Source organism: Brachionichthys hirsutus, chromosome 18 (genome assembly GCF_040956055.1).
Source record: "Brachionichthys hirsutus isolate HB-005 chromosome 18, CSIRO-AGI_Bhir_v1, whole genome shotgun sequence".
Lineage (NCBI taxonomy): Eukaryota > Metazoa > Chordata > Actinopteri > Lophiiformes > Brachionichthyidae > Brachionichthys > Brachionichthys hirsutus.
In genome coordinates, this window is record NC_090914.1 from 1493689 (window position 1) to 1520531 (window position 26843).

A 26843-nucleotide genomic window follows, 5' to 3' on the forward strand; every position below is an offset into this window, starting at 1 on the left:
ACACACACACACACACACACGCACGCACGCACACGCACACGCGCACACACACACACACACACACACACACACACACACACACACACACACACACACACACACACACACACACACACACACCCTATCGACAATTTTGTGAAACGATTTGCACGTTTTTGGTGACGGGAGGAAGCCGGTGTGATTGGCTATACATATGTGTTGACGGAAGTTGTGACATGGCACTCGTAAGGTATGATGACGTGGCAGACTGTGATTGGCTATACATATGTGTTGACGGAAGTTGTTACGCTGGAGCAGATCTGATGCGATTCATACCCCAACACAGTAGGCGGCGGTAAGACGAAAAAGAAGTATACGCCGTTTAAGAAGAAGAAGACGCAGAAGAAGAGGAAGACGGAGAAGAAGAAGAATTGCGATTTCGCTCTGATGTGAAAATATGATCACAACGTCACTATATTTACAAGTTACTGGTTGATACGATGAGTAAGTTGAAATCACGCCGTTTGATGATCGTGGATTTGTTGAGCTGTCTAACGGTGTCGCAGTAATTGCGCGTATATTTTCGTAATTGACATTGTATCGTAATTGCTGGTTAAAATATTTGTTTTTTTATTAATTACCAATAACTAGCTGGCTGCCGAATAAAGGCAGACCTGATCAGACGCAAAATAAAAACAGTGACAGTTCCTATTCCGGCTTTAAAACCCTTACGCTTACCTGGAACAAAATGATCCTGTTTTTTTTTATTTTACTTTTTAAATCCAGTGTCCAGTTCAAACCGCTGTCAGAGGCATTTGTGATGTTTTGCAGCTGTGGCCATGAGTTCAACGTGTCCCGGCCTGTACTGCGGGAGGATTATGGTCAACGGGTCAGTGGAGGGAGACTGTGGGGTGAGGATCCGGCGTCACACCTGTTTGTGGAGCGGATGGTCCTCATGCACCTCATTACGGCTGCACAAGCTCCTTCCCTTTGAAGTTCATGGCAGAGTGTTTGGATATGGCTGGATTAGACCCAAGTATAGGGAAGAGAGGAGGGAGTTACGCTGTTGTTGCGTTACGGATCGTGTTTGGGTTCGGATAAGGGAGAAACCTTCACCGACCTCGCTGTGCTTGTGGCGGCTCTGTTTAACGGCAGGTGTGTCCTCGCGGCGAGCGGACCAGCCTCCAGAAGGTGTGCCAGCGCTGCGCCGAGTCCCCCGAGCTCTACGACTGGCTGTATCTGGGCTTCATGGCCATGCTGCCACTGGTGCTGCACTGGTTCTTCATCGAGTGGTACTCCGGAAAGAAGAGGTGGGTCTGCACGGGGCTGCTCTCTGGCAGTCCGCCTGTCTGAGAATCAAACGCAATGACTCGTTAGAAATGGCCACTGAAATCCTATGCTGCGCTGTCTTTTTAAAACATGTCTGTGTACTCTGTGTACTCGTTCAGTTCTAGCGCTCTGCTGCAGCATGTCACGTCCATGTTGGAGTGCGGCTCGTCTGCAGTGGCCACCCTGCTGGTCACGGAGCCCGCAGGGACGCTCAGCATCCGTTCCTGTAGAGTCCAGATGCTGTCGGACTGGTACACGATGCTGTACAACCCCAGCCCCGACTACATCAACACGCTGCACTGCACCCAGGAGGCCGTGTACCCGCTGTGAGTACGAGGGCGTGTGACATTTAATCTGTCTGGCAAGAAATATGAAAGAGAAAGTCCAAACCATGAAAACCAGAATAGGATTGACGTGTTGCAGGGTGGAAATCTGTCTTTTAGTAATTGGAGTACCTCGATTACTAGAAGAGCTGCGATCAAAACAATGACTCGTGTGTTTTTTTTGTACATAGATTTTACTGAATTTGTTACAGAACATAAACAATAACAAGCACTCGTAATCACAAATATATCAAAATACAAAGAAATATACACCACCATCCAAAATAAAACTCCATACCATACCAGTTCTGGTGGGCGCCCCTCTGAATATCAGACTTCTGTGCTGTTTATGGATCGGCGACCGGCGTTTACTACACGAGAAGGAGGAGTGATAGCAAAACTTAGAAAATCCAACCCCCCCCCCCCCATAATCCCTCAAAAAACTATATTTAATCCACCAAATCATGCCAAATATGTCTCCTAAAATATTAGTCTGTTGTGGCTTAACACTTTGTGTGTGTCTGTGTGTGTGTGCTCGAAGCTACACCATCGTGCTAATCTACTACGCGTTCTGCCTGGTGCTGATGATGCTGCTGCGCCCCCTGTTGGTGAAGAAGATCGCGTGCGGCCTGGGGAAATCGGACCGCTTCAAGAGCGTCTACGCTGCTCTGTACTTCTTCCCCATCCTCACTGTGCTGCAGGCCGTGGGAGGAGGGCTTCTATGTGAGTGCTAGCGAGCCGCTACCGGATGCGCCAGCCTGAAGGTCGCTGTTTTACAGTGCGTGTTGAAGTGCCTGCTCTCATTGCAGACTACGCATTCCCCTACATCATACTGGTCCTGTCTCTGGTGACGCTGGCGGTTTACATGTCTGCCTCTGAGATCCAGGTAAAGGTCTCCGCCGTCTGCAGGCCTGTGCACGTGCACGTGCACGGCGATTGTACAGGCGCAGAAACTGTCAGTAAAACAAAAATACCAAGGGGTCTGATGAAGGTGCAACAAGCAGGACTAGTAATAAAGACGGAGACCTTGTTCTTGACGGCTCACTCGTCCTCCTCTTCTCTGTCCTTCAGTCTTTTAAGAACCTGGTCGTGAAGAAGAAGCGCCTGGTGGTCCTGTTCAGCCACTGGCTCCTCCACGCCTACGGCATCATCTCCATCTCCCGACTGGACAAGCTCGAGCAGGACCTGCCGCTGCTGGCCCTGGTGCCCGGCCCCGCCCTCTTCTACATCGCCACGTCCAAGTTCACCGAGCCCAGCCGCGTCCTCTCCGAGGGCAGCAGCGGACACTGAGCTCGCCGCCCGGCGTGGAGAACAATCCGTCGGCTGTTAACGGGCCTCCTTTCTGGTCTTCGTCACTAGTCCAGGTGTTGTGCGTGTAAACAGCTGGACAGAGTCAGCAGTAAAACAGAACTGCTGCCAGTCGGGAGTATTTCAGCGAGTATTTAAACGGGTTCTAAGCTGCTGCTGCCGTGCAACATCGCAAACGTGGCTTCAGCAGTTACTGCGCTGTGTGTATTCCTGCATTTTTATAGTGTGTATTTGCTCATCGGTTTAGTAAATCTTTGATTCGTCATCGGTGTGGTGATTGGTCAACCACGACCTCCAGAGCGCACTAGCCTGCGTCCGACTCCTCGAGCCACACCATCTCGATTTACACAGAACATTTACAAATTGAGTTTTGCTGCTTTCAAACTGCATAAATGACGTGACTGCTCAGAAACCGCAGAGCTCTACGGCAGCGTTGACCAGATTCACTGCAGCCGCAACGGTGAGACAAGCCATTCTTTTTTTTTGTTTTTTTAATGAAATAAAGATATCAACAGTCATAGATTCTGAAATGTACAGTAGTAGAGATATTCGTAAATCATTTATTTCACCATCACGAAGCCCCTTCCTCTGTGTTGTTTCTGTTTTATAGAAGGAAAACACTGTTGAGATGTTTGTGGTGTCGTTAAGAATAAAATCTTCGCACCAAATTCGATGTTCTGCTAAAACAAAAAGCTTGTTTCCTGTGTTTTTTGGTTTCGGCTCGACTCCCGGTAACAAAAGCAACAACATCCCAATAATATCGTCTTCAGGCACTAAAAAGAAGTTCCATTCATTCTGAAGGATTTACCATCAGCTGGAAGAATGAGAATAAACACAAAGATAAGACTCAACTCTTAATAAAACCCTTTTACAATACTTCAATAAAAAATATTTCAGTAGCAGTTATTGATAAGAGTTTAAACATGAGCATTGATTAAAATTTATTTTTGAACAAGTGAGGTTCACATTTTTTGTTGAGTGCCGAGATTTGAAAGGAAAAGTAATGGTTGTTTTTTTTCTGGGGGGGGGGGTTCTAGTTGTCCTTAACTTTAAAGGCTTTTCTCAACCTTTCAAACTATTAAACACAATTTTCATAAATTACTGAACCGAATATTGCATTTCAAATGTATCATTTCAGTGCATCGCTGTGAATCACAATAACAAAATAGATGTTAGCTAGTCTTTAAATTAATTCCGAAGCCCCTGAGTCAAGCAGAAATAAGACAAGTCCTCTCAATATCATCCTTTTCACTGATCAATGACAAGATAATCAGCGTACGGAGGCTGGAGCTCCTGTCAGGATGCTGATCAAGTGATTTCCAGCAAATGAACTTTTAAAACATGCCAGGTTGTCATCGCTAGTTTAATACACATCTCCCTTCAGCTAAAAGCACAAACCCACCGCAGAGTCAGACGATGCACGGGTTGGTAACCAAGGAAACAGCTGGCACCACCCCAGCGGTCCTCACTGTTGAATGTAGATGATGATGATGCACAGAGTTCCCACCAGCCCCAGGGCCTGGATGCCCAGGAACCACAGCAGCAGCCAGAAGAACACAATCACCACCGGCTCCACGACCTTGTCCCCAAAGTACATCGGGCTCAAGCCCAGCCGCGTCAGGCACTTGTTGAGCATCCCGAACAGAGTCCCCATCCTCTCACAGTCATCCGGCCGAGGCCGCCCGGTGGGGTCGTCCACGTGGGGCCATCTTGTGCTGTCATCGCCGAGGCCCCGAGGCCTGGTCTGGCTGTCACCGAGCTGTAAACACACACCGATCAGGCCCCGGACACGCCGGCTGGGTTTGACCGAAAGGCTGCTGGTTAGCGTGGACAGTTATGCAGGAATTAAGTGTTGTCTTCATGGCGTAGAGAACGTCTCAGCCGGTCTGAGCCAATCACGATGCTGACAACTGACAAAGTTACCGCCCACAACCTGTTCGGATGAGTCGCTGCTAGCAAGTTCAGAAGTTACAACGATTAAGTTAACGAGGTCGGACACGTTCCTGTTGCGTGTAAGAACGGGGAGTATATTAAAGTTAACCGTGTGTTGAATGCCCACCGTGGAACGGAACGAGTCCCGACTATCCCGAACCAGATCCACGGCGTTAGCTTAAAGCAGCCTCCGCTAGCCCGTCGTCGTACCGTGCCTTACCGGATTCCGCTGGAGGTGTGCTGCGGTCTGCAGCGCATCGTCATGGGGCGGCTCGCCGACGTCATGAGGCCTGTGGATTCTCTGATTATCGGGCGGCATTACAGCTGACATTTTACTGCTGTTCACAAACTTTCATGAATCAAAACACACGAATGGACTAATTTGCAGGACCGCCCCTTTGTCCGCCTGCGCATTCCTATTGGCTAGCGCTTCGCAATGTCTTTCTCTCGTTTAAACCTTCTTCTTCTTCTTCTACTTACCGCCACCTACTGTGTTGGAGGATGAATCACACCAGCTCTGCTCTAACGTAACAACTTCCGTCAACACATATGTATAGCCAATCACAGTCTGCCACGTCATCATACCGTACGAGTCCCATGCAACAACTTCCGTCAACACATATGTATAGCCAATCACAGTCTGTGACGTCATCACACCGTATGAGTCATTAATTAATGGGTTTTCCTGTGTTAATACGGTGTTTGTGAACAGGATGAAGGTAAACATAAATAAATATAAATATTCGCATGCATTTATAGTATGAACATAAACAACAAATAGTGCAATACTCATTAATATTCCATACCTAAACGTTGCTTATATTCGAATGTAGCTTTGCCTACTCCCTGAGAAAGAAGCAAATAATGGACATCTAGGGGGCCGGGCTGGTAAACCAGATGCACATTGTTTATTGCTGATCAGCATTTCAGCCTTCGAATAGCATGTGGAATGAAGTTATTGATCAGTTCTACATTTTATGCAACGGTGGCGAATGTTTTCGATCTCTTACTGCACTCTTACTGGAACCAGCCTGACCCCAAGCTTCTTCCTTATAATTTATCTTTATTGACTCCAGAGAAGTTTCACGGAGATAAGACTCCGTACATTTTGTGCCTCCTTCTCCTTGACCTTCATTAAACATTTGCATGACAGAGGGGGAGACAAACAAACAAAGCTTCTAAACGTATCACAAATTCTTCCTCTGGTGTTCTTTCGGGTCGCGGCTTGTGCTGGGGCCGCGGGGCCACACACAGTAGGATGTTTTTTCACCTTCTTACTTGTCTTTGGCAGTTGAAGCCTGATTGGTCTCCTCAATCTGTTTTGTTTTCTCTCTGTCTGCATCCTAACCGTCCTCTCTGGACATGTCCTTTCTATTTAAGCGTATCTGTTGCACTCCAGAGGCTTCATAAAGTGTAAGAGAGAAGATGAGGAAACAGTTGAGAATGGGACTGTTGAACTCGTGTGTCCATTTCCACAAATGAAGAATCCAGGTTATGGCGTTCTTCTCAGCCTTTGATGTTCTAGAGTGCTAATATGCTGATGGTGATATGACTGTACTTTTACTGTGCTTTCCGACACACAGAGGCTGCTGTACACTGTGCCATCCATACTTATGATCTTTATTCTTATGGGAGCGTTTCCATACGAATGTGTATTTTCCTGCATGGACACACACTATCTTTTATTTTCCAAAATATTTATTTGGAGCTTTTCTTTCTCTCTGTTTAAGATGGGGAAGTCGTAGCACTCGCTGAGTCTGAGCATCTGGCCAAATGGAGCCTTATCTCTCACTATCTAGTTTGACCTATATATGCTGCTTATTGCTTTATGATACACACAATATATATATATATAGCTAGTGACCTGAGCCATGCACCACACACAAAGTTACACTCCAGTCTCTTGGGTCTTTGTCTGTAATTTGCTTCACTTTTTCTTGTTACCCTACTTGAAACAATCAAAGACAACACCTATTAACCCGAAAAGATGCAGACAAAGTTGTCCATGTTTCTGTGACTTCCAGACTGGACTACTGCAACTCCTTCCTGTCCGGCTGCCCCAAAAGGTCTATTAAACATCTCCAGCTGATCCAGAATGCAGCAGCTCGTGTTCTGACAGGAACCAGACTGAGAGAAGACATTTTCCCTGTTCTGGCGTCTCTGCATTGGCTTCCTGTTAGGGAACAAATTGAATATAAAATCCTTCTACTCACTTTTAAAGCCCTCAACAGCCAGGCCCCTCCTTACTTTACAGAGCTCATTGTGCGGTCCCGAAATGCTGGCCTGCTGGTTCTGTGCCTTTTTTTGGCTCTTGTCCTCTTAAAGAATGCACTGATGTTGATGGACTTTTACACTCTTTTAATTGTCAGTGTATACAAGCCCTGGACCTAGTTGCTCCTTTTAAATTAAATATTGTTGCTCGTAAGCAGTCATGTCCCTGGACTAATCAAAGTATTTTAACCTTGAGGATTCTGTGCCGCAAAACTGAGTGATAATGAAAGTCCACAAAATCCGAGGTCCATAGACTACATTTTATAAACCTAATCTCGTCATTAAATGATCTTATTAAAGAAGAAAGATCCAAATAGTTTCATAAACTGATAGCGTGTAAAAAGGGAAATTTGAAGGTGCTTTTCAATACAATAAATTATCTTTTGTTCCGTGTTGCTCCTGCTACTTCTGTGGTGTGTAAGGCAGATAGCGATGACTTTATGAACATATTTATTGATAAGGTCAGAGACATTAAAGATATAAACTTTACCACCCTCTTGCTGTGGCCCAGTTCAAGTTGAACGACCCACACAAGTCTGGTCCTCCTTCAGTTCAGTGTCTTTGGAAGACATTGCAGTATTGACTACTAAAATGGATTCTACCTCTAGCTCTTTTGATGTTCTTTCCTTCAAGCTTTTTGTGAATGTTTTTAACTCCATTTGTCACCAAAATGTTTAACACGTCATTTTTCCCTTCATCTTTCCTTTAAACACGCTTCTATAGGGCCGAGATTTAAAAAGCCAGCATTTAAGAACTTTCGGGCAATTTCGAAGCTCCCTCACCTGCAAAAATGTTGAGAAAGGTGGCAGCTAAAAAATTAACATCTTTCCTGGACGCTCACAACATATATGACACTTTTCAATCAGGATTTCAGAAATACCACTCTACTGAAACAGCCCGACTGAAATCATGATGGCTGCTGACTCAGGGAGTTGTATGGTGCTGGTCCTGTTAGACCTGTTGGACTGGTTTACATTCTTCAGTGATTCACTGAATCTTGAATTCTATTATCATGCATCTACATAAGAAAACTATGCAGTATTTCTGAAACACTCATACACGCTGAACTTTAGATGCTGGATTAAAAGGATTTTATGAATCATTAACATGAAGAGGCACGTCAGCAGCAATAATGACAGAGTGAATCCTGCTGTCTTCCTTAACTCCACCTTCATCTGGCATCGCAGAGGCAAGCCTTTCAGTCATTCGCACAGTGCGACTGCAAAGCCCACAGCCTGCAGCTGTGAATTCAGGTTCGGTATACATCCATTTGCCTGGAGAAACGTGTGTTTTTGACCCAAAATCTTTCAAAATTTGGGACTCATGTTTGACAACATGGACTTGGAGAACCAACAGAAGCGTTACTGCATCCACACTAAACATGTAGTCATCATCTGTGTGGCGGTAGTGGTTTGCTCTACAGCAGTGGGACTTGGTGTTGGCCTTTCCAGGAAAGACACCACTACCACTCCCACGCCATCTCCAACAACAGAGCCTACCCAAGTGCCTCCGAATGTCCGGGGGCCCTGTACACCCTCCATGGATGCCAGTGGGGAATGGAGGAATTTTCGTCTGCCAAATTACGTGAACCCGGTCCACTACAATCTACATCTGGAGCCAAACCTGGATGACGACACCTATATTGGAACTGTGGATATCCACATAGAGCTGAAAAAGCATACCCGTCACCTGTGGCTCCATATTCGGGAGACATTTGTCAGTGCCATGCCCAGATTGAGGATGCTTAGCAGTCAGAAGGGCCAGAAGGAGTTGACAGTAAGCAGCTGTTTTGAATACCAACCTCAGCAGTATGTAGTACTTGAGGCTGCAGAAGACCTGCCTGTCACTGGCCCAGGAGAGGTGTACGTAATTAGCCTGGACTTCCAAGGTTGGCTCAACGGCTCTGTTGTCGGATTCTACAGGGTCATCTACAATGAGAATGGGATCAGCAAGTGAGTTTCTGGGTTTATTTTGTACATACACCACATTTATTTACAAGGAAAAAAAGAAAATAAACTGATGGTGGATTATTTGTTTTGTTTTTTTAAGAAATACTGAAATATAAAACATTTTGGTTTATACTTTCCAGCATTTTAAGCAAGCTACAGAAACAAGTCGTGTTCATACCGCACTAATCGTTGACTTTTTCAGCAATGCATTTGTTGCCTTTCATACAACGTATGAGATAGTGAATGGTTTCATGATAACAGGGGCAAGGGCAAGAAGTAAAACAAAAATGGACATGACAAAATGCATACAGAGAACACTAAGTGGCTGTAGATTGTAAATGAAAATCAACCTTGAGTCAGAAATTACAGGAAAAGGCATAAAGCAACGTATTCCTCCATTTCCCCATCAGAAAGATTGCTGCGACTGATCATGAGCCGACAGACGCCCGCAAGTCCTTTCCCTGCTTTGATGAACCCAACAAGAAGGCCTCTTACAACATCTCTATCACTCATGATGCTAACTATAACGCTTTGTCCAACATGCCTCCAGAGGTACGACTCAAATCACCAAAATAGCATCAGCACTCCAACTGCATAGATAATACTTTCCTTTCATAATTCCAGAATAGAATGCGAAAAGCACTCCGAGAGCACAAACCTCTGCCAAGCAGCTCATTCCCCTTGAAATTGGATTTGCACTGAATACTGCAAATCAGTTTGTAAATAATATTTGAAAGTTATTTACAATAACAGGTGCAATGCGTATACTATGTGTTTATATATCCTAATATATGATATGGCTTCCCAGGAAATCCTTTGTTTGATCAGGAGCGTTGATCTGCATCATCATCATCGGTTATGTCTTTTTTTTAATGGTAGGGAAGATTAATGAACACGTTAGAATCATTCAACAATTATCAAGCCAATTGAAAAATTGGCCCACTTGATTAGGTGTATTTTCAAAACCTGTGGAGTCCCCATCCATCCAAAAGAAAAACAAAAAATCACAGCTGTCCAATCACCTGGACAGCTGTTATTCTGTAATCCAGAGACACTGTCAAAAACATAACTTCCTCGGCAGAGGTAATAAAATCCCTTACTCCAACGCCTCCACTATACCTACTAAATGTTACTTATATGAAACCATATAATCATTTACTTCATCAAATTAACTGTTTACAATCAAGCTTATTGGCGTTCTATATGGAAGGAGGATAATTTCTCAGTTGTTCCCATGGTAAAACAAAAAAAACAAAAACAAAGGAAGTCAGACGTTAAGCAAAGATTTGCTAGTAAAGGCAGAACAATCACCCTTGTACCTCTGTCATGGGGGCACCGATCCACAAAGTTCCGTTATCTGAGTGACATCTCATCAACACACTCATTTGTCCTTTGCCCCTCCAGATAAGCCACAGATTGCATGGCAATAAAGTGAAGACCGTTTTCCAGAAGTCTGTTTATATGAGTACCTATCTTGTCTGTTTTGCTGTGCACCAGTTTGGATATGTGGAAAGAACATCTGCGAGTGGAATCCCAGTGAGTTTGCTGTTAGCTGTCATCATCAGTCAATTTATAGTAACTTTAAATTCATGAAAATATCTGGCTTGACATTTAAAGTTGCCGATATGCCAATATATTGACATCCGTGTGCTTTATTTTCCTCTGCTTTTATAGTTGAGAATCTACGCCCAGCCGAGTCAGATAAAAACTGCATATTATGCTGCCGACACAACCAAGGTCATCTTTGACTACTTTGAGGAATATTTCAATATGTCTTATTCCATCTCAAAACTGGGTATGTGTGAATAAACGCTTAAATTGTCCAGGAGTTAGATAGAAAATCACCAGTCTCTCAGAACTGAAGAAGCCTCTTTGATGAGAGGCGAAACCTCTTCGATCTAACGTGAACATATCTGGAGTGTGGCTTTGGAGATAGAGTGGTTGTAAGTGGTCTAGTTTGCCATGCTGTTTCTCTGATTTAAAGTTTTTAAACGTAATTTATAGTTGTCTATTTTTCAGCTATTTATCTCACTCAGACATACGATTTCAGACTCATGATGATTTCCAAGGAAAAAAATGTACATGCATCAAAATCAAATGGACTCTTGGGTTAAGATTGGTAGAAAACCGTCTCGTCGAATCACTTTCAGCACGGGCGTAGCTGGAGAGAAGCACCAGAGAGGGTGCAGTACCGGTACTTCCCCTGAAGATGAACCTTTTGCTCAGTGTAGAAACAATTCCCAGCAACTCTTCACACTGCGATGGTTGGAAAAAATACTGGCCTCAGAAAAAAACACTTTGTGGAGAAAGACCACAAAAGATCAACTACAGGCTTTATTTTAGCCTTTGCGTGAGCATTATACTTCAATGTACTGTATGCTATAGAATAAACAAGCAATGCACTAGGGTGAATGATTTTATAAATATTTACATTTCTACCCAGATAAGATAGCCATCCCTGACTTTGGCACTGGCGCTATGGAGAATTGGGGCCTAATCACTTACCGAGAGACGAACCTGCTGTATGATGAGAACCAGTCATCCTCCTACAACAAGCAGCGAGTGGCCAGTGTCATTGCCCATGAGCTGGTTCACCAGGTAAGAGGGGTGGGTGGCTTGATCACAACAGTTTATTATAGCACCAATACTCCATCCTTCCTCGAAATCTCCATCCTGACCTTAATTTGATCAAGACGAAGGAATTCGTTTCAGCTTCAATCTTTGACATTTCTCCCAGTTACACATTTTTATTACTTCATGAGTCGAGCTGTCTAAAAACCTTGCATTGTGGTTTAAATGTCTTCTTTAAAAGTATATCCCTCATGTTGGCCATTTTGAATTTGTCTGATTTACGTCCATTGTGACTTACGGCCAGGTGAGACCATGAGCAGAGCAGAATGATGGATGGCTGGACAACCGCCTTCTGATCCCAAAAATGTAGAAATAAATAATGTAGACTGAAGACATTCATTTTTAGTCAAGCTTTTAGTTAATCCTTACAATTTTCAAGATGATGTCATGGGCCTAGATTACTGGCATAACCTCCTATGACATATTGAGTTCCTCCTTCTCCATCTGTTGATTCCTCTTTTCCCGTATTTGTGTGCTCTCCTTCTGCTTTCCGTCTTTGTTTTTCAGTCTGCAGGTCCTTTTGATATTTGATATTATTTTGATCTCATTAATATTTTATTTTTCTAGTGGTTTGGGAATATTGTGACTATGGATTGGTGGGATGACCTCTGGCTGAATGAGGGCTTTGCCAGTTTCTTTGAATACATTGGTGTGGAGAGGGCTGAGTCCGACTGGGGCATGGTGAGTTCATCTTCTTTTTTTTTACTTTTGAATGTTTAATATGATGCAACTGGAATTATGTTTGGGTTGCTTGATTACCCCTAAAGACAGGTTTGTGCATGACTACTCTATATTGCAATAGAGTGTTAACAAATGGACTACTGGAATTGAGTAATTTTGGTGAGTGTAAATGGTCTACTGGGAGCAAATTGTGTACAATTATAACAGCAGCAGGAATGAAGGACAGACAGAATGAGGTGGGACTTGTCGTCCAGGTGACTTCCTAGGACAGCAGGCCTTCCTAATCGGTTGAGTCTCTACCTCTCTGCAGTGCTGATGGCACCACATAGTTCAAAAAGCTCTTTAAAAGTGCCCTATGCACTCTAAAGACCTGAACCTCCTCACATTTAAGTCCACCAAAACTGTGAATTTATCTTATTATTAAACGATTTAAGTACCGTGAAATTGTTTCCTCCTTTTTCGCACAGCGAGATATTATGATCATCAATGATGTGCTTCCTGTAATGGTGGATGATGCCCTCCTCTCCTCTCACCCGATAATTGTGAATGTGTCGAGCCCAGCAGAGATCACTTCTGTTTTTGATATCATCTCATATAGCAAGGTACGACTATTATAAAACATCACAGATAATGCTTGAATGTGAGGTAATTTACTACGCAAAGAGTTTCAGTTGTAACGAACATGATTTAATCTTACCTAGGGAGCATCCATTCTCAGGATGCTGGAGAACTGGATGGGCAAAGACAAGTTCAGAGACGGCTGTCGGGTAAGCCAGTAACCACTGCAGCTTCGTGAGTCCCACGGGTGCTGCTGTTTTGTTAATATATATTTTCATTTACTCCTTTTTTCAGAAATATTTAAAAGATTACTGCTTCAAGAATGCCAAGACAGCCAACTTCTGGGCATCTCTTGCCAATGTATGTTTTAAAAGGATGTTCAGTGTTTTTTGGAAAATAATGCTTATTTGCTTTACTAAGTAGATCAACTAAGCGATCAATGTTAAGGCTATGTGGTAATTTCAAAAGCTGGAGTTCAAGCACCGAATGTGCAACGATCCTGTCCTGTTGTTCCAAATCAATCTCCTTTTCAGAGCCATAAACATGATTAAAAAGACAAGGTCTTAAAACATGAACTTCTATCTGAAAAAAGATATCAAGGACAGGTAGGTACAACACTAAGGAGCAAGAAAACACAATGGCAAACTGAAGGCCTAAATGTCAGCCGCCCTCACTGACACACTCTCGTAGCTTAAGGAGCTTCAGCTGCGGACGAGTTCCCCTGATTGGTGGATAAGGGAAGGAAGGACGCCACCAATCAGTAGGCTGACAAAGTCCACGCCTGTCCTTACTCTATTAGAATCTAATTATGTTTATTCATTTATATAGTTTAATATATTTTTAATTTTATTGATCTTGTCACCATGAATCCAAGTGTTTAGTTGCATCTTTCCACCTGAATAATTGTCAGAGAAAAAACTATTCTTGTGCCGAGTGCCATTTTGTGCTCGGCAAAAGACAGAGCCCTATGATAAGACAGGCTGACCACATCCTGTATGCAAGCATAAACATGAACGGCCCCAAAACACCTCCCTCTCAGGAGGAAAGCAAATAAGCATATTTACCAAAAAGAGAAAATGTTGTGAATTTCTTGGAGCGAGAGCTAATTGTTCCTCTCTGAGACCAGGTGAGTGGGTTGCCTGTTGCAGAGGTAATGGATACGTGGACCAAACAGATGGGTTATCCCGTGCTGGATCTCATTGTTTCAGAAGCAAATGCCAAGCTGACACAGAGACGTTTTCTGCTGGATCCTAAAGCTGATGCCAACCAACCTACTTCACCTTTTGGGTCAGTCACGCAAAGATAAAATGTGATATGTTCTATTTACACATCAGTGTGATATATCTTTTATTTTTTACACAGGTACAAGTGGACGATTCCAGTCAAATGGCACTCTGTGAAAAGTGATAAGAACGTGTTGGAAATGTTTGACAAACACAGCTCAGGTATCGGTTACTAGATCACAGTACTACCAAGCCTGTATAATGTGTACAAGATGAGAAAAAGATACCATGGCACATTTGTATACCTATACGTAATGTAGATTCGAGTAGCAATGGCTAGTTTTGTGTATAATGAAGAAAATTGCATTTCTTAGAAGATTTATAATTTATAGCAAAATCTAAATATTTCAAATCCAAAATATCTACATCCCCTTGTCTCACATCCATATTAATATGTTCAAATATGACTGTTGATTTTCAGACCATGTCATTCATAACTACTCGCTCTCAGTGGATGGCCTACTGAAGGTTAACAAGGATCACATTGGATTCTACAGAGTCAACCATGACGCCTACATGTGGGAAGCAATCAGTCAAGAGCTTCAAAGAAACCATTCGGTAAAGGCATCTCTCGTTAAGCTGATCTGTCAGTTCATTCACCACATTACATTTTGGTTAATTCATGTAAAAAAAAATACAAGGGTAACAGGGTGGACACGGCAGTAACAGGGTGGACAACATGTAACAGGGTGGACAACATGTAACAATTGACAATGACTGAATTTATATTCTTGCTTGAACGTCCCCTTTTCTCAGGAGTTTGATGCAGCCGATCGAACAAGCTACATTGATGATGGTTTTGCTCTCGCCAGGTAAGACTTCATCCTAGAACACACTTTGTGAGCGTTCCTGTCATGTCAAACATGTATAACCCTTTTGACTTTACTTTTAGGGCAGATGTTATAGACTATGGCAGTAGTTTCAACCTTACCATGTACCTGATTAATGAAACTGGCTACATAGTCTGGGACCGTGTAGCCTCCTCTATTGCCTATGTTCGGGACATGCTTTCGAGCAATGCTGCACTATACCTAAAATTCCAGGTAAAAGTTTATTTTATCTACATTAAAATAAATGTCAGTTTCTGCATGCCCACATACTTTCAAACATCCCTCTCACACTGGGAATGATGCATCCACAAGACAGCAGTTTTATTAGTTAAGGCAAAGTAGGTGTGTCTTATATATTTACATAAGGAACCTCCTTTTCTACCGAGCGAAAAGGAACCAGCAGACCTTCTTGTCCCGTCATGTTTTAAAGTGAAAGACATTTGTAGCAATGAGATTAAAATGATTTTTTCTGACACCTTTGTCCTCCCCAACATCAGCCACTCATGTCTTCCCTCACTGCATCCATTTATAATGGAATTGTATCCACTCTGAACTGGTCCAAGTTACCAAGATATGAGTTTAATCAATTTCACATTTCATATTTTGATAACAAGGTTCTGTATTTGGTGTTTATAAAGAACTATATTTTGTTTCTTCTCTTTAGAAACTGTTTCGTGACCATGTTAATTCAATCTCGACCAAAGTTGGATGGGACGACGAAGGCTCACAGACAGAGAGGTACTGCAGGAACAGCCTCATGCAAATAAGATCATGACAAGCAAAAACAAAGAATCACTTGGACTTGTATATGTTTGGTTGAAGACGCGTCGCCTCTCACCCAAGATCATTCTTCAGTTCTAAATGACTGAAACTTATACTCCTGCTGGAGCAGATAACAAAGAAAGGACCGAAACCACCAGGGCAATAAGACTCCTTAGGATTCATTAACATTCATAAGGTGAAGGGTCATTGTCCCCCCCATTTCTTTGTTTTCTGCTCCAGCAGGAAGTATCTCGACTCCATACCAGTCATTTAGAACTGACGAAGCCTCCTGGATGGGAGGTGAAACATCTTAAAATTAAACAAGTCCAGTTGATTCTTTGTTTTTGCTCTTCGTGATTTGCCTTGACCTGGATGGCTGAGAACCGACACACATACACAAACAAGACTTTAATCTTCTTAAAGAAATGTAATCTCTCCCGATACCTCTTCACATGAAGTTAGTAGAACAACAGTGACGATAAACAGGAGGTCGTCGACTTACGACAATTGGTTCCAAGGATTTTGTTGCATGCCTCGAGTGCGGTCGTAAGTCGACGACCCCCTGTACTCGATGTGTGTACTTCCTTTAATACAATTGTACTGTCAAATGAGCGGTTGGTAATTGTGTCATGTGGTCGACAGGCTCCTGAGGGAGACTGTGCTCAGCATTGCCTGCCAGATGGGAGATCAGGATGCTCTAACGAAAGCTTCTCACATTTTTGACCAATGGATTAATGGAACTCTAAGGTATAGCACATCATTTATTAAGTATTTGTTTTGCAAAATAGCTAAATAATGAAATGTTAGTGTATTTGTATTTGTGCAGGACATTGAAGGACAGGCCATTTTAGTCATTTCCTTAAATGTCTTAAGAAAATAACCACGTTATTAAACAAATCGATGATGTTACTATATCTGAGTGTGCTGTTAATTTAATCTTGCAATGGCGTACAGAGTTAATTATTTACAGTTCCATGATATGTGTCGTCAAACACTTCTATAACTCTGCTTAAGCACAGGTCAGAGGCTGAACATTTCAGCACTCACGACTGTTTCCATTCATTAAACACACGGAGCATACTCTATAACTAACATATAGAACTGAAACATTTTAACTCAAATGGAATAAAAATTTTACTTCACAGTATTCATATACTTCATATAGTGCAGATTATATCTCATTTATGTAATACATATAGAATCAAGTAACAATTCGATCGAATCCTGACATTTGACATAGATTTATTTGTACTTTTCTTCAATAATGCGATGGTGCAACCCTGTAAATATGCAACCACAGCACAACGCCACTAGCGCCACCTCATGGCTCCAGACAATAACACTTCTAAACGTCACTTTTTGACCTGCAGTATGGTGCCGGTGAACCTGAGGCTGCTGGTCTATAGATACGGCATGAAGAACTCTGGCACTGAAGAAAAGTGGCACATAATGTTCCAGCGGTACAAAGAAACCACTCTGGCTCAAGAAAAAGACAAGCTGCTGTATGGACTGGCATCCGTGGAAAACGTGGCACTCCTTGACAAGTAACTTCCTTGCCTCCGTCTCCAAAGTTCTTCCTCTTGTGGGTCACGTTGGGTTCTGTCTTTCCCTGCTACTCCTGTAAAGCGCCTTGAGAAAACTTTCTGTTGTGATCTGGCGCTATATAGAATAAATAATAATAATACATTGAATTGACGGGCGGCCCGGTGGCTCAGTGGTAAGCACTGTTGCCTCCCCGTGTCTGCGTGGGTTCTCTCCGGGTTCTCCGGCTTCCTCCCACCTCCAAAAACATGCAGCCTAGGCAGATTGGTGACGCTAGATTGCCCGTAGGTGTGTGAGAGTGTGTGTGTGTGGCTGATTGTCTGTCTCTGTGTTGCCCTGTGATGAACTGGCGGCCTGTCCAGGGTGTACCCCGCCTCTCGCCCATTGACTGCTGGGATAGGCTCCAGCTTGGCCCGCGACCCGGTAACGGACCAAGCGGTTGGAAAATGAATGTCAAGTTATCCTTTTAATTCAGCTTCTGCCCCAACCTGAAAACGGGCCTGGCCACCCACAAACATGCTCGGAACAACTCCTTTCTTCTCTCCAATTTTATTTTGTGCATCGGAGGATTGTCAGGTTGTAAACCTTCAATGAAACAAATTTACAATCACCAAAAAGGGAAGCAACATTTCTATTCCCCTTAATGTTTACCACTAACTTTAACACAATGACTCAAATGATATGCTTTACAGGGTGACTTTTAACTTAAATTATTTGAAGTGCCTATCTAATACGACAAGTCGATCCATACCAGTGGCTTCTTTGTGGTTGGCCTCAAGCTGAACAGTGTTCTTGGCTCTTCACGCTCTGAACTGCAGAGTGATCTGCCGAAGGGCCGCAGGCAGGTGCTCTCACTTAGTTAAATCAGTTCAGCCAGGAGTCTCTCTCACCTGCACTGCTCCGTTCAACCTTCAGGAGGCGTCCTTCCTTTGGGTTGGCTGATTAATTGAGAGGCCTTTGACTATGGACGTAACAATGAATGAATGAATTGAATTGGATAGTTAAAACTGTTTGAACTATTCCCTATGCCTCTCTGCAGGCTTCTTGAAGCTACAAAAAATGAGAGCATGGTGAGGAGTCAGGATTTATTCACTGTGGTGCGATATGTGTCCTACAATCCACTGGGGCAGCGCATGGCCTGGGACTGGACCACGCTCAACTGGGACTACCTCGTCAGCAGGTTTGTTCAGCAGATATTGTCCATACGCAGATATGAATCTGGAATATAGATATAATGATCTGTGGCAATAATGACAATAATGATAATGAGCTTTGCACAGGTTCTGTTCATACAACACATTATCAGTTAGAAATTCTGAATTTAGAATTGTATAAACCATTACACAAATGGCAGTGGTCAGAAAAGCTTGTGCGTGTGTGTGTGTGTGCGTGTGTGTGTGTGTGTGTGTGTGGTAAGCAAGCACACACGGATACTGGAATGCCTGAAACTGTATAACAGCAGCAGTATATTTATTGTTCTTGTGTTTTGTGATTGCCATTGTTTGATGTTAGATTTTCTTTATAGAGTGTCGATGTTAAATAATTTTTGTGAAAATTTTTTTTTTTTTTTTACAAATAATACAGTTTTTGAGAAAATGTTTCTGTCCACTTTTATTTCCTGACAGGTACACTATCAATGACAGGAACCTTGGTCGCCTCCTGAATCAAATCACCACCACCTACAACACAGAGCTCCAACTGTGGACGGTTAGCATTCGCATCTGTGCAACTTACTCAATGTATTTATTTATTGTGTATTAATGTACTTGTCCTGCGCAGTGTGGGAGAACATAAATACAAGTGTGGACACGTTGCCCTTTTGTCAAACTGATTGAGTTCAAGAAAATAAAGATAGCCCCATCTTCTTGTAATTTGTTTCTCCGTGCTGATCTTGTAGATGGAGCATTTCTTCAATCAAACACCAGATGCCGGTGCTGGGAAGATGCCCCGGCAGCAGGCGTTGGAGAGAGTGAGGAACAACATCGGGTGGATCAAGAGAAACGAGGATGAGATCAGACGGTGGCTGGAAAACAACGTTGCCTAAAACACTGCGGCGACGCAGAAACGCCGAAGCTTCCCATGAGCAGAGTATTTACAGATGATTGAGTCACAGAATCAGAAGATGTTTTTGCATTTCAGTGGCAGTCTGGATGAGCACCTGATTTCCAGTTTGTCTGTTGTAATTCCTGTTAACGCCACACATTGGATGTTCATCCAATCCAGTGCCACAAAGTAATTGTAGTCAAAGTCGATTTCCCGACTCGACTCGACTCAGAGTTCCTCCCTGTCTCTAAGGGCAGACCTAGGACATGCTGGAGAGACTGTGTCTCTGGGAATCTCTTCTAAGACTGTTGGCTCCGTGACCCGGCCTCGGATAAGCAGTGGAAGATATTCATCATTCTTCAATGTATTTTTTTTATTAACAGCAGTATGTCTCAAAATGTTATTTTCAAATCAGTTACAAATGCAAATATTGGATTGAATGACTCAAAGAAAAATAAATATCTTCATATTTCAATGTACCACCTTGGAAAGTCTGTCAGAGCTGTCTATAGAATAACGCTGGGAAGCACATACAGGGTTAACAGGTGACAAATGATTCATATTTTTAACACGCAGAAATTTTTTATTTACTTTTCTGCTCATCTCCTTTTCCAACCGTCACATTTGACCCCGAAGGAACCCGACTTTAATATGACTTCCTGCTGGATGACAGCAGCATGCATAATTCACCTTCTCATAACACACACACACATACACGCATACGCCTCATAAAAGCCTAAGGAGGAAGGATTGTGTTGCATAAAACAAACTTTTTCAGCTCCCAGTCTACTTTATTTAATTTCCTTAAAACAACAAATACTAATAATTCACATCCAGCCAATCCTAACATGACTTTGCCAAGTTCCGAAATAAAGGGACAGAATAACTCTGGAAGCCGTGCTACACACATGGAAAAACAAAAGACACGTCTTACTGTGACATCTCAATGCATGCCTGAGCATTAATCGTGTTGTTCAATGATCATGTTGCTATGCTACACCGACCAAATGGATGTCATCGCCATCGGGAGTTGACCAACACAGATTTTCAAACATTTATTTACAAAGTTTGAGGGAAATAAGTCTATTTTGCAGCAAAGCATGAAAAAACGGAAGCAGGGAAGTGTTACAACTATGTTTGTGGCGTGTTCTCGATGAGCCAGCGGGTCAAGCAAGCTTAAGAGACGCATGCAGGATTGTTCAGTGTTGGTGGAGACGTATGCGTTCTACTCATTTAACTCTTTGAGTGCCATTCACGTCTAAAGACGTTTTTCATGACCCAAACGTTCACTGCCAACCCAGACTTTGAAATCTGCCTCTCTTCAACGGCCAATAACTCCAGAAGGAACACACTTTTTTTTTCTGATGAAAGAAGAGACTTTGATCTTTCATTTAATATGTTCGTTGTTTGCTCAGTCATAGTAAAGAATATTCTGTGGGGATGGAAAATCGATCAAAATAAGTGAAAACTGGGGCACTCAGCATAGAGCTGAGCTGAAAATGGCTGGCACTGAAGGAGTTAATAGATAATGTAATGTTAAGAGTTGCCCGTTTTTGCATAAACACAGGATTAGAGAATTATAGGCTCTACAGATTATCTCCATGCTCACCCACAGTAGAAGTGATGTCAATGCGATGGCTGGAAACTCGTTGCTTCGAGCTGATCGTTCATTAAAAACACTCCCGGTAATCTCTAGTGTCAGAGATCTCCTCATTAAGAACTCTTTACTGATGACGACGTAAACACAGCCCGATTTGGCAGCTCCAACTAGAAAACAACAATCAGAGATTGCAGACTCCGCCTCCAATAGACTCTTCGATCTTGTGAGACAGTAAACAGGGCTTCCGGATCAGAGGGGCCAAACCTGCTCTAGCTTGCTGCTCCGGAACGTACAACAAGACTCCTTCTGGACTCTTTTTCCCATCATGCCATTCGTGTCCCTCCCTCTTAAAGTGGCAGTTTACAGCAGAGGCACAATTCCAGATGTAAAAATAATTCTTGAATCTGGATCCAGATCTGAATCAACGCCATTCTCGGGGAGGACCGAGCCACGGACAGAACCTTGCTTGTGTAAAGATTTCAAGTCGATTGGGTTACTAGTTTTTGAGTTATGCGCTCGGACAAACAAACAAACAGACAAACAAACAAACAGACAGACAAACAAACAGACAGACAAACAAACAAACAGACAGACAAACAAACGCACTCAATTGCAATACCCTCGCCTCCGCTTCGGCGAGGGTAAAGATGCGGCTTCGTTGAGGTTGCTCTTGTTTTTCTGTCCCGTCTTTGGATGACTTCAGCTGGTTTTACTGTCTTCCTGGTCCTTTTCCACATGTATCACACAGATGGACTTCCCACCTGCCCACGTATATGCGTGTTCATTCTGTTTACTTAAGGGAAATAATGTTCTGTCTTCAGTCTGTGTGGCTACAATTGTGTTCTTCCTGGTAGCGTCTGATTGTGTGTTTGTGTGTGGATAGCCGTCGTTCTCATCAGTAGCAGCATCAGCGGCTCGGCTTGCAGGGCCGGCATTGCCACGGCGACAGCACCAGCACCGTATCCTGGCAAGGGGCTCGGATATGGCGGTCTGGAGACCACGGCGAGCACTTTCACTCACAAAGCAATACAGAGCCGGATCCGCCACGCAGTTCAGGCTGGTCAGCAGTAAAGACAAGTGGTAGAAGTTAAATATGCCTGGAAAATAAGAAAAGAGGCCAATTATTACAGCAAAAAACAAATAAAATGTGTCTTCCGAAATGGCGAGGTGAATTCCACATTGGTATACCTGTGATAAAGCTGCAGTCGCGCTCCAGCAGGGTTCGCACTAGGAGGAAGGCGTGGTAAGGAGAGAAGCAGACGAGGAAGATGAGGATTGTGCTGCTGACTAATTGCCGGATCCTCGTCTTCTGATCGGGCTGTGTCCCGGCACTCTGGCCCACGGCACGAAGGACAAACAGGTAGCTCATCTGGACAGAGCAAATAGGCAGCAGAAATAAAAAGACTGCTTCTCGCACTTCCTTTGAACCACATCCATAGTTTCCGTTATCTATGAATTAAAACTTAATTTAAGTTAGTTTATTTCATGACAAAATATTATGCATCCAAAAGGCTCTTGCATTTTAAAGCTTTATAGCAGGGGTCCCCAAACTTTTTCCTGTGAGGGCCACATCACTTTTCCCTTCTCTGATGGAGGGCCGGGGAAAAGTGTGACGATGGCAGGGGTGCCTAAACATTTAGGGGCCGAATGTGGAGGCAGGCTGTAGTTTAGGCTTCATCTCACCATCACAACTACACACAGTGACATGAATGGAGTGTCACACACGCAATGCCTCTCACACCCAAACTCAGTCTCTCTCCAGCACTATCAGGAAGTGCAGAGGTGAAGAACGACTGGATCAATCAGCTGATCCAATACAGCTGCAGAGGACCAAACAACAAACCTCAAATTATTGTAAAAAACCTGGGTGCTGCACGCCTTGGTTTCGAACCCAGGACCTTCTAGCAGGGAGTCGAGTGTGCTACCCACTGCACCACCTAGATGTCACCCTGTCAAGCGTTAGGATAAATAGACAGTAGCATTGTTGACTTTAGACCAGAGGCACCGGTTTTGAATCCAGTACGACGTCACCTGGTCTGAGACACGCCCACTCCACATAACACAAAAGGAAAAAGCACAACATAGCAACACAACAACACGCTGTGGTCTGAGATATCAACTTATTATTTGACAGGTACGACTTTAGTAATACCTCAAGTTTCCTCACCTATACGGTGGCGTAGTCGGTAGGGTTACCGGTCTACTGCCAGAGGAACTGGGTTCGCATCCAGCTGTGGGAGTGGGGGTGGAGTAGGGGCGGCAGGGTAGGCCCAGGGCCTTACCTGGGCGGAGTGAACTGGACCACTGGTCCACTCCACTCCGCTCAGGTGTGCCCTGGACCTACCCTGTTGCCCCTGCTCCATCTCATTCCCGTAGTGGGATTCGATACCAGGGCCATTTTGCCCCACTCTACAGTGCTGCCAACTATGCCACCGTGGAGGCGAGGAAACTCGCCCTGTTATTACAAAGTAATTACTATGTAATAAGTTGATATTACAGAACTTCGGAACATTAACTTTCTGGCTGTATGTGACCATCATTAAAAATAAAAGGGAGGCTACTCATGTTGTATGGAAAGGAAAATAAGTAAATTCTATTTTGGGTCTTTGGTATTGTTCAGGGGGCCAGGCCAAATGTGGAAATGGGCCGGAAAGAGTTAAAATTCAACTTGGTGCAACTATCAAAATACAACACAGCGGATTGGAGAAGTTATCCCACCAATAGAATAGCCAGCGGGAACAGGAAGCCGATCGTGATGCGGTAGCAGTTGATCGGATACTCCCACGACTTCATCGGGTAGTGCTCGAAGCACACTGATTGGTTCTTGCGATCTTGGCTCAGCTCTTTGTGGTCAAAGAAAACCACGCCCAAGGAGATCTCCTTCAGCCAGATGATGGCGCTAAGGAGCCACGCCGCACTCACAGAGCGGAGGGAGGCGAACCTGTGGGCGGCGAGAAGACGTGTCAAGGTTCTGTTTTCAAGCTTCCACTGAATAAAACCAAAGAATGTTACCTCAAAGGATGGACCACAGCCAGGTAGCGATCCAGACTGATGCAGCACAGGAAGCCGATGCTGATGTAAATGTTCTCATAGAGCAGGAAGCCGCATAACCGGCACAGCCATTCCCTGTGGCGCCAGTCGTCATCCTGAAACGACAGCATGCATGAGACTCGTCTCTGCCCGGGATGTACCAGATGATAAATTAGAGATTAAACTGGACTATCACATAATAGATGAAAAGCATTGATACATTTAGACTGGCATCATCTGCAAAAAGGGAAAACTAGTGTACCAGGATTTTAAATTCAGCTGAACCACTGATGGATGGATGTCAGAAAGTGCATGTATTTTACATATACATAATACATATACACGTACATATATACAGCTGATTACTGTATATTATATATATACTATATAAAGTATGCTGTAATATAAACTACATAACTACAGGTTGACAGAGATATCTGCTGAAATTAGTCACCTTGCTAAAACTGGCAATATCATACTCATGATGTCGTTTTTTTTTTACTTTTCTACTCAATAAGAAATAACAAATTCTGAGCAGCATCTGTTTCAGTCTCGGGCCCTGCTGAGTTTAAACACCAGTAACTTCCGGTTTAAGCATCATTCAATGTGACTCGAGGTTTTGGTTCAGATAGCTGAGGTGGCTGAACAAAGACAATGTTGTAAGTCGTGCTTTGTTTTTTGGGACGTGCAGGAAACCTAATTCCTTATTTTAAGATGTTACATTTCATAATTGTTAGATTATGAATTCTTAAACGTTTTCCTCATGCAAAAATTCACAAATAACATAAACGAATAAACTAAATATAGAGTTCAGCCTCCATCTAAGGCAGGGGTCGGCAATCTAAGACTCAATGTTTTTGGAAGATTATAGGCAAGGTAATAACCATTACATTAGGTTTATAACTTTATACTAATAATAGTACATGCAGTGAAGGAGACTGAAGTGTTTTTAATATATTCCTTCATCATAAAAAAGTATGATTTAAATTCATATTTGGCTTTATACATAAATAATTTTATTGTAGTTGCAGCACAGAGATTCCTGCTTGATGAGAAACGGGATTTACATCAGAAAACGCTACTTTAATAAGTATTTATGTCACATGCTTCAAAGAAGGGGGACATTACACTATGATTAAAAAAGAATATAGTAACCGTGTTTTGAATAAGAATGAATGGTGTTTTATTTTTCTATTTTACCGTAAAAAATGAAAATATATACAAACAAGTCATCTGTTAAAATCAAAGGAATTCTGGTTTTATCTTACCTGAAAGATGTACTGCAGCCACAGCGGTAAGGATGCCAGGTAGAGCAGATCAGACACGGTGAGGTTCAGTAAGTAAACGCCCAGCTCGTTCCTCTGCTGCAGCTGCAGAGCCGCGTGGTAGAGAGCGTACAAGTTGGAGGGAACCCCAACCTAGAATCATGGGAAATCATTTACTCGCAGCATTTTTTGATTGCTTTACAACCAGGCTACGCTGCTCTGCTCTTCCTCACTCATAAATGGAATAGAAATACGTATTTAAAAAAAACGTTAGAGCTAGCTTCTCGTTAGGTAAAACTCACGATCACGGCAACTACACGCGTCAGGTATCCTAAGAGGAACTAGAGGTGCGCTCACACTTACCAGCAGTACAAGTATATACACACAGGAGAAGAGGTACTGGTGTATTTCATGGCTGATAGTGCAGTTAATCACGTCCTCTTCAGACATCGCAAACACCATCACACCCCATTCACGCTCACTCTACTTCACCTTTAACGTGCCGTAAATGTTTTTAGGCATGTCCATACACACACACACACACACACACGCACGCACGCACGCACGCACGCAAATCAACATTCATGTTGGCTGCAGCACTCAGCGATGGAAGAAAATTTTCTCATGAGTTTATTCGTCTCCGCTTGTTTCTTCTGCTTTGATTTGATCCCTGTGGACCACAGAGATTAGCTTTAGTTTAGGTCATGGGTACAAGTATACAGTACGTACAGCATGTCATGGGTACAAGTATACCGTACGTACAGCATGTCATGTGTACAAGTATACAGTACGTACATCATGTCATGGGTACAAGTATACAGTACGTATATACACCATGTCATGGGTACAAGTGCGTACGTACGAATTGTATTTTAGGTGTGTGTTTGTTTTTTGGCATCATTTATAGCAAAGAATGTTGCTGAAATGATCCCAAACAACGCACACGATGTGACCTGAGGCTCAGTAGCCGCAGCACCGAGACCTTTCTTAACATGGCAGCAAAGTCACAATACAACGACATATAATACGGGTCCGGAGAGCAGAACATTAGTGAATAATTCAGAGCATCATCTGCTTCCCAACAGAACCGTATACTTATAACTATAAGTGATAGGCGTACTCGTGCCGGAGTATCCACACAGACTCATCTGTGCTGTTCTTGTAACGAGCGTGAAAGCCAATGCGGCTTTTAAATAAGAGATGGGCTGTCCCTGGGCCAGCGCCCGCACGGACCCGACTCGGATCCGGGGTGATGGATGGGCCGAGGTTCTTTGGTCTCTTCCTGGCTTCTTGCCAGCTGTACCCTCAAAGCTCTTACCTCTGAACACACACAGAAAAAAATATTATCTAAAGTACTCTCAGTTGTCTTCAGTCAGAAACTGTCTGTCAACCACGTGTCTGTAAAGCAGGAGCAGAAATAAGGAGGAGAAATGAGGCGTTCTTTTGTCGTGAGGAAGTCATCAGGACGAGGAAGCCCAAAGTCGGCACCTTTCAGAGTCCCTTGAACCCCCTTAAGGATCTTATGGG

At 43.3% G+C, this 26843-nt stretch overlaps 4 protein-coding genes across 4 annotated transcripts; 2 read left to right on the top strand and 2 right to left on the bottom strand.

Annotated features, from left to right (window-relative positions):
• The first annotated feature begins 390 nt into the window (after positions 1–390).
• jkamp (jnk1/mapk8 associated membrane protein) lies at positions 391–2925 on the top strand. The gene is made up of 7 exons (XM_068751766.1): positions 391–483; positions 811–890; positions 1135–1289; positions 1428–1634; positions 2173–2354; positions 2441–2517; positions 2703–2925. Exons 1-7 carry the CDS (start codon positions 480–482, stop codon positions 2919–2921), a joined length of 924 nt encoding a protein of 307 aa, XP_068607867.1. The 5' UTR covers positions 391–479; the 3' UTR covers positions 2922–2925.
• Positions 2926–4395: 1470 nt separating this feature from the next.
• Positions 4396–5190, bottom strand: fam241a (family with sequence similarity 241 member A). The gene is made up of 2 exons (XM_068752030.1): positions 5092–5190; positions 4396–4698 (listed from the first exon to the last, which is right to left on the bottom strand). The coding sequence occupies exons 1-2, from the start codon at positions 5188–5190 to the stop codon at positions 4405–4407; spliced, it is 393 nt and encodes a 130-aa protein (XP_068608131.1). The 3' UTR covers positions 4396–4404.
• A 3275-nt stretch (positions 5191–8465) lies between these two features.
• On the top strand, positions 8466–19422 carry enpep (glutamyl aminopeptidase). Its single transcript, XM_068751970.1, has 20 exons — positions 8466–9094; positions 9502–9643; positions 10496–10627; positions 10766–10886; positions 11535–11689; positions 12290–12403; positions 12871–13005; positions 13105–13170; positions 13256–13321; positions 14088–14248; positions 14324–14406; positions 14666–14802; positions 15001–15056; positions 15137–15287; positions 15739–15812; positions 16479–16583; positions 17207–17380; positions 18418–18558; positions 19004–19085; positions 19276–19422. Exons 1-20 carry the CDS (start codon positions 8466–8468, stop codon positions 19420–19422), a joined length of 2871 nt encoding a protein of 956 aa, XP_068608071.1.
• Positions 19423–21761: 2339 nt separating this feature from the next.
• On the bottom strand, positions 21762–25778 carry LOC137907675 (ovarian cancer G-protein coupled receptor 1-like). The gene is given in 7 exon segments (XM_068752032.1): positions 21762–21798; positions 21800–22118; positions 22210–22390; positions 23740–23962; positions 24034–24167; positions 25320–25469; positions 25680–25778. Coding segments are annotated over 7 exon segments (1143 nt in total).
• Between the last annotated feature and the right edge of the window lie 1065 nt (positions 25779–26843).